The 8,356-nt window shown below is 28.2% G+C and overlaps 1 protein-coding gene across 1 annotated transcript; it reads left to right on the top strand.

Moving 5' to 3' along the window:
• Nucleotides 1-5,693: 5,693 nt before the first annotated feature.
• On the top strand, nt 5,694-7,984 carry HELRODRAFT_182630 (hypothetical protein; the record flags this gene model as incomplete). Its single annotated transcript, XM_009032875.1, has 6 exons — nt 5,694-5,723; nt 5,998-6,245; nt 6,740-6,870; nt 6,971-7,038; nt 7,232-7,389; nt 7,741-7,984. 6 exons carry the CDS (start codon nt 5,694-5,696, stop codon nt 7,982-7,984), a joined length of 879 nt encoding a protein of 292 aa, XP_009031123.1.
• Between the last annotated feature and the right edge of the window lie 372 nt (nt 7,985-8,356).

The raw sequence follows: 8,356 nt of genomic DNA, 5'->3' as shown, positions 1-8,356 counted from the left end.
CTCACGATGCACACACAAACTGGCGCTATAAAAAATCACATGAAAAAGAAACACTAAACTAAAATTACTAGACAAATCTAACCATTATAATTTACAACTAGCCGATTCAATACTGATAGAAGAAAGACATCCAATAATGAATATTCAACAACGGGCAACTGGAATTAACGAAGTCGAAGATTGTAAAACTAAGTATTCACTATAAACAAACAAGAAATCAACAAAGTAGAGTTGAGGCACAGTATTTATGTATATACATATTTGAGCATCTGGGCACAAACACAACATATTAATTTGAACACCAAAGATGGTATAGGAATACCGAAAAAAGCTTTCCTGTTCTATCAGGAATAAAATTAACAAAAATTTTGGTTTTGAACTAAAGATACTTGAAAATGATTTGCGATCAACCTTTAGAAAAATCGAAAAGTTAAATTGAAAGTTAACTAACGCCGAACATGCTGTGATTTTCCTCAATATATTTCGATATATATATATATATATATATATATATATATATATATATTTGTGTGTGTATTCAAAAAATTGTTTTTTATGATATTTTTGACACAAATAATATGCACACGTAATCCATAATACCTTTATAAAAAATGTTATTTTCATTATAAATATTGTTATTACTTTAACCAAACTACCACTGCTAGTCTTTGCTGACCAATAAGACCAACAAGTATCAACTAAGATAAGCTCGAGAATTTGTACGTTTTTATTTTTTTGTATCTGCATGAACAAATCATGACGAATATTGCTATGAGTTAGAAAGACTGAAAAGCTGTTGGATTGTTACAAAAAATGCTGATGCTTCTAACAGTCTGTACTAGAACCAAATTCAGACGATGGGCTGTGTGTACATAAATTGCTTGTGGGGCTTTTTCCTTGATTCGAGCTTAGACACCGGAGTGTACACCACTCATAACTGAGGCTTCATCGTAACACTAAGCGACTAAGTGGTTCCAATCCAGCTTAAACTAATCAGCAATTTTAATGATAGGCAATGTTAGAGGAAAAGCATCTACCTGATGCATGTGATACGCTCCAAGTGGTTTATTATTGATGAGCTGTTTTTTTCAGATACGCCTAATTAAAACATTTGAAATTTCATCGTTAGGTTTTTGTAATTGTTCAAATTTATCACTGATCAACAATATTTGGTCTGATCAATTTTGTAATAGCCCTATTATTTCAAATAATACCGTCATCTTATGCCATATATTGCGATAGAAACAACTATTGAAAGTTGAAATGTTAATTTAAAGTCATACATTTTGTATTACGAGCTACGTAGAATAAACAATTTAATTTTATCTTAACACTTATTTATTTATTTATTTTTACACTTTTATTAAGTTTTTTTTCTTTTTTACATCTAATTATGTTTTTATGAAGAAATAAAAAAAGTTTTCATTAATAATATTACGAATATTATTACAATTATTAAGACTGTTATTATTACTGTTATTATTAATATCCTCCTTATTAATATTATTATTATCAAAAACTTTTGATGCTGATGTTACTGAAGTTGAAGTTATTGTTAAAGTCGGTGTTGTTGAGATGTTGAAGGCAGGCACAACTCTGTAAGGATAGTGACGGCGAAATGAAATAACTTTTCTGGTGTTGTTTTTTGTTGTTGAATTAGTTGGTGGAGGGGCTGCAACGACCCCAAGATGATGAGTTGAAACGTATGACCTATTTGTGTAAGTGATGTCCACATTTATCCCCTATATTTCTCAAGGTTGCGGCCTTGGTGGGTGAGACCCCAAAATAGGAGGATGTAGATCTGTTTGAAGGATGAAATAATAGTCGAGTTAATTGTAGTCACCCCAATGATGAGTTTTGATTTGCTCCCCAACACCGAGTTGGAGAGATCATCAATGTTCTTCAGCAAGGAGGAGTCTTCGTATGATGGATGTTTTGGTGGATGATAGATGGCACGCAACATGAAGTATGTATGATACACTGTCAATGATGCATTTGAGCATCATTGACACCATGAGGCGATATGTTATGAATTTAGATGACCTCTTTTATCCAATTTGTTGGATCACTTATAAATGAGTCTCATTAAATTTCATTTTTAATTTGTTAATATATTTACACACAAAAAATTAAATTGTACACCACATAAAAGAAGACAAAAGAAGGGAATGCCGATCGAAATATCAACTTATTCCCACAAACTTCTTAGGGCTGTACGGAATTTCGACTTCGGCAAAGAGCCAAATTTACGCCGATTCTAATTTTTATTATCAATTTCGCGTGAACTTCAACAAAAATTAAACGCCAATTTTTAAAAATTTTAAATTATTTTACAACACCAATGCATAAAAATATTGTCAGCATTATAGTTAGATAACGCATAACCGGATATTGTAAAATATCCGGTTATGTCTTTTTTTTCTATGAACATTTTGCTTTTAACAGTAATTGGTGCAAATTTGGCTTTGGCTAAAACCTATATATCTATTCTTATTAATAAAATTATATGTACACAAATCTAGCATAAGCTTATCGCTACACACTTATTTTTTATATAAAAAAATTAAATGAAATACCTACTGTATTTTGAGACCTCACAAAATTATTTTAATTTTTTCAGTACGTTTATTATTAAAACAAGTTTTATTAATTTTAGTGTTATAAAAAATGAAATTATTACATTATCTGCATATCTTCTCAAAAACAAACTTTATAAAATCATTTTTAGAATATGTTTCAGCTCTTTTTCCCTAAAAGTTACTATTCCGATTCCTTTCCTACAAAATTTTTCAAAATCTTGAATTATGCATATATAATATTATCAATATATTCTAAAAATAACTTTTTTGTATAATTGTAAATAAACAATGTCCATATCTGCAAATGCTTATACGTATGCATACAGACGTACCAAAACACACAAATGACATGACACACATAAAAATACTGGAAGGAACTAATAAAAACACATCACATAACGTACAAGCATTCAGATTTTTTTCAATCTCTCGAAATATTGAGCAAGAAAAATTATAAGAAAATAAGCACCATTGAATACACGCTGAATGAAGCCGACAATTTGGTGAGTATTTTGTTGTTGCATCACATAACCAAAATTTAATTAACGATTTGAAGTTTGGTGTTTTTACCTGTCAATGATGTTTGCTATTTTTCTCTATAAACGCACAACGTACATGTGCGTAAAAATGCACTCAAAAAATTGTCATGCATTTAAGGATTTTTTTAAAAATTATGCCAGCTCATTGCAACACTCAATATGGCATTTTGATAGTGAAACATTTTATTTGCTTGATAACAATAGCAATTAACAACAGTAACAGTGCTTATAACTAAACACCCAGGATTTTCAATTATTGTACAAAAGGCTAAGATTAAAGATATACGAAAAACACAGTCAAATGTGGGAATTCGCAAGGTTGTACTATAATGAATTTTTTTAGTTATTACATAAATTTTTCATTTATTTTAAAATAATAATTTGTTTTCTTTTTTGCATTTATTAAAAAAATTATAGCTAATTGATGAATAATAATTTTTTAAAATTAAAAGAGATAATATGAAAAATAATATTTTCGTAAGAACTTGGTCCTATTCAAAAAATAGTAACAATATTTATAAACTCAGTTTGCCTTACGCTAACCTCAAGCCTACGATGTTTCGTTAACCTGAATATTCTAATTGTGGAATTTGTCAGAAATTGGCTGTTCCTGCCAATTAAGAGCTGTTTATCGGAACGTTTCTCTTCTTTAAATCGAGGATTAAATTAAATTAAGCTGAAACTCAAACTATGTATTCATCTCAAATCACTCAGCAACAACAAATTAAAATGTTTTTAGAATGAATCATATTTACCAAAATCGACAACATTCTTTAACATTCAGCGAAAAATGCATCGGCGAAAGATCCTGTTACCTATATGTGCGTGTGTGTGTTCAAAGAAATTGGGTGTAAATAAATGAGTGCAATTATACATGATGTCATATTTTTATGTAACTTTTATGCATGTACTAACTAGTTGCGTTTTTTGATTACAACTTCTTAAATTAAATACATATATATATTAAAAAAACCTATTATAGTTGTGGGGATTTATTGAATTAAAAAATATTATTGCCTTTTTTTCTATTCTTTGTAATTTTGTATTAATGCTTGTCAGAAATATTTTTGTTGTATATAGGTACGTGTGTATATGTTTAATTTTTTTTCTATTTCTACTTTTTCTTTCTTTGTTTTTTAAACCATAAATCTGATAAGTTTGTTTTTTTGAGAACAATTAAAAACTTAACAATAATTGCTAATGTTATAACCGCGGGAATGATCGAATTGGGCTATACATTATTTGACTATTGTTAGCTTTGCAATATTTGTAATCTTTGGATTGTAAAATCAGCTATAAATACGTCCCGCGTAAAGACGTTCACTAATCCGGTTTTCAGCGAAAAAAGCGAAGTCGTAAACGGGATTTATGTGGTAACTTGAATTAATTTATTGTTTCCATTATTGTTGGTACTCATATTATAAACGTTCAACAAAGTTTGCATTTGAAGAAGTTGTGTTCATCTCTCGGAATTCTTAAATCTATGGAATAACGAACACTTGAAGATCGTTGGGAGCTAAAACACTGGTGTTGGAAATATAGAGATCTTTCAATTATTAACATTGGTGCTGGTAGTTACGAGGCTTCAACACTATTAATTTGAAATGCACAAACTACAAATAAAGCAAACTCTCAGCTAGGTAAAATTTTAAATACTTTTAAGTTTAAGTTTTCTGAAATTTTCCCACTTCATATTTTTTAACATCATTTTCTTAAAAATCAGTTTTTTATATTCATATTAGAACCATTTACTTCATATCGTACTTTGTTAAATGCCTATTTTTTAAATCAATTATTTGCAATGGACTTTTTACAACCCCTATTCTTATTAAACTGCAGTTGTAAATTTTTTTTTACAAATTTTTAACAATTATTTATTATTTTGATTTTTTATACTACATTTGTTTAAATCTTTTTTTAAATTATGGCGTCACCAAATGATGATTTCAATCGTGCTTGGTTCCTTACAATTTTGTAATTAAAATTACACTTTTGATCATTTAATTTTTTAGTAAGAACTTTTTACAAATTATTACAAAACTTTTAAAACAAAAATGAGTGAAGTTGAACAATAGGAATGAAAATATGAATTCGTTTTTATAAGTTTGTCAAAAAAGCTTGATTTTAGCTTTATTTTTGCTGCTACTATCTTCAGATTACCGAATATGTTGATTTGATTTTAAATTGGAATTAGTCATTTTGGTACACAGTCCACGTTGTTCCAATGTTGAAAAACTTAAAATTCATTTGAGCACTCGTATTTATTTACTGCTTTTAATTTTTGTAATCGTTTAATATTGGCTGTGCATTCTATTTCAAAATTTACATGACCGCCATACATAGGCTGTATCATTTTCTGATTTTTTTTTAGTCGGCGAAATTTGCCAATGTATACTGGCTATAGTCAGATGCTATAGCCAAATGTTCGTGTTTTTCAATTTGGTATGGTTTAAAAATTCAAACATTGTTATAACAATTTGAACTTTAGAACACGGTTGAGTTATTCTAATTGTTTAGCATAAAGTTTGTATAAAATGAATCCTATCGTAATTCAAAATGTGGGCAGTGTAATAAAATGGGTAAAATTCAACAACAGGCACCCAGTGTTTGTGAATACGCCTGATACTGAACATTACTTAAATCACTTATTTTGCAGAAATTAACGGCAGTTAGATTGTAATTGTCAATTTTTTTTAACTTTGAAGAAGCCTTATATTAATCGTGATTCTCAGAGAAATAGAATTGTTGCATGTGCAAAAAACACATCCTAAAATTTTATTATTTTACAATTTTCACTCAATTTATGTAAAATTATTTAAAAGATCTAAACAATTAGATCTAAGTTATTAAATTTTACTCTTCGCTTAATCCACAGAAAGAAAACGTACACAGTACGAAGTGACCTACCTATAACTTCCCTGTCATCTTTCAACTTTTATATTACCGATAACGTTATCAAAAGTTCCCTTCATAATTTGGATCAAGACGCAGATAGAAAAGAGAAAGCGACCAGAAAAAAAGAAAATTACTATACTTACGGCGATTACAACAATAAAAATGCTGGAGTTGCTAAAGATGAAACTCTTGGCGGAATAAGAGAGGAAGAAAACAAAGAAACTGACTCTAAGTTTGTGTACATAGTATTATAATAATATTTGTTCAGATATTTATCAAGTCGTTTTATCACAAGTCTTTTTAATCATATGAGCATCATTTAAAATTTGTAAACTTCAATTGAATTAGATTTTTTGCTTGGTTGAACATTGTCACCGTTTGCGTTAAAAAATTTGTCACCTTTGTTAAAATGTGATTTTTTAACCTTATATTTTCCTTACTGAAATATTTTTATACTTTGTATTTAAAACAACTTTTATTAGAAAGTGTTAAATTACCATCCAAAAATGTTAAACATCCCAAAAATTTCACGATTCCAAAAGATATAAAAGTTAAAAAGTAATAAGACGATTTCCTTGTTTACTACGTACCGGATGAGCCCCAACGGTATTCATAAAACTTAAAAAAAGCGTTATGGTATTACCTTTTTTGGTAACAAAAATAATAACCGTCCAAATTAAAAAAAAATAGATAAGCATAAGATAACAGCTGATACCACTTTTGCAGTTACGATGACGAAGAAATTGAGGCTTATGGTGAAGAAACGTTAAGTCATGAACGACTTAACCAAATTAAATTTATCGATTTTGAACCAGAAGTTTTAAACAGGGTGTTTCGGGTGTCCGTACTTATCAACGGTTAGTGATGCTATTTTCTGAAAAAATTGATTTCAATGTAATATTATTCTAATGGCAGCATTATAACAAATGGTTCATAACATTTAACACCAACTGATAGACTCAGGTACCGATTACTTAGATGAGGTATTCAGTGAAATGAACAAAACAAGCAAGTTTCATTTGAAGGTTTACATTTTTAAATTCAAGTGTTAATTGTATTTATTGATTTTTTGATAAGACAGGAATGTTCTAATTTATATTTATTTAGAAGATGAATTTCCGGCTAACAAAAAATAATCATACAATTTTTAGTTTTTTAAATGGTCATTTTTATGATAATTGTTATTAACCAGTTCTGATCATACACTTTTATAAATAGAATTTAACTTTCCTGAGAACATATAGAGGTCTACCAAAAGATATCAATCAGTACAGATTGGGAAGCTATGTATGGCAAGTCATTGAAGAAATATGGGTGCTGATTGTGTTGTCCATAGTCCTCATATTTGTTATATTTACTATTATGATCCTCAACAGGTTTATTTTTTCAAACTTTAAAAACATGTTCAAAGGTTTCTGATACTGTAAAAATGAAATAATTAAAAAAATTGAGATTTATCAATTCAGAAACTCAGAAACGTTTATAAATAAAAAGTGAAAACCGTTGAATAAATTTAGAAATTCGACAAAGTTAATAAGCCAATGTAACAATTTTATTATTTTTAATTCTAAAAAAAATAATAAAATTTAATATACTCTGGAATAAATAAAATAATATGTCTTTGTGAACCTTTTGGAAATTATAAAAATTAATTAAATTATAAGTTGCGTCCTTAAACGTAAACGATAAAAATGATAATCATTAATAATAACGATTAATTTTTTTAGATTTTGCAAAGTACGAAAGAAACAAAAACTAAAATATCTAGGCCAACACTATATAGTGAACAGATCTGCTCAAACTGATCCAGTTTTAACTAATTACATTTTTGGAGCCTCCACGCCGTATATTGTATCTAAGCAAATGAATTATATAGGCATAAATAACAGTGCTGGTAGCGGTGATAACAATGAAGCTTCAATGCTGAACGTTGATGAAAACGACGATGACGAGTGTTTTGTTAATATATAGATGCTGTCTGTGTATCTGATGACTATTGAAAATATAGACCAATACTAATAAAATTGTTGGATTTTGTGTTTTATTCATAATGTAGAATAATAAAAATCGTTTTTTAAATCTGATTTAAAATATTTTTTGTCAACAACATTTGTTCAAATTTGAATTCGATAATTGAAAATATTGGTGCTTATGTGTAAAGTTATGTATATATATATAGATATATATTATATATATATATATATATATATATATATATATATATATATATGTTGGTAATAGACCATAATTTTTACAATATTCCATAAATTCTACCGAATGTTTGGCGTTAATATGTTTGTAGTTCGTTTTTTCAATTTTTCTCACTAAAGTTTTTTAAAATTC

Source organism: Helobdella robusta (genome assembly GCF_000326865.2).
Source record: "Helobdella robusta unplaced genomic scaffold HELROscaffold_89, whole genome shotgun sequence".
NCBI classification, from domain to species: Eukaryota; Metazoa; Annelida; class Clitellata; order Rhynchobdellida; family Glossiphoniidae; genus Helobdella; species Helobdella robusta.
This window is presented reverse-complemented; position numbering and strand designations above follow the sequence as displayed.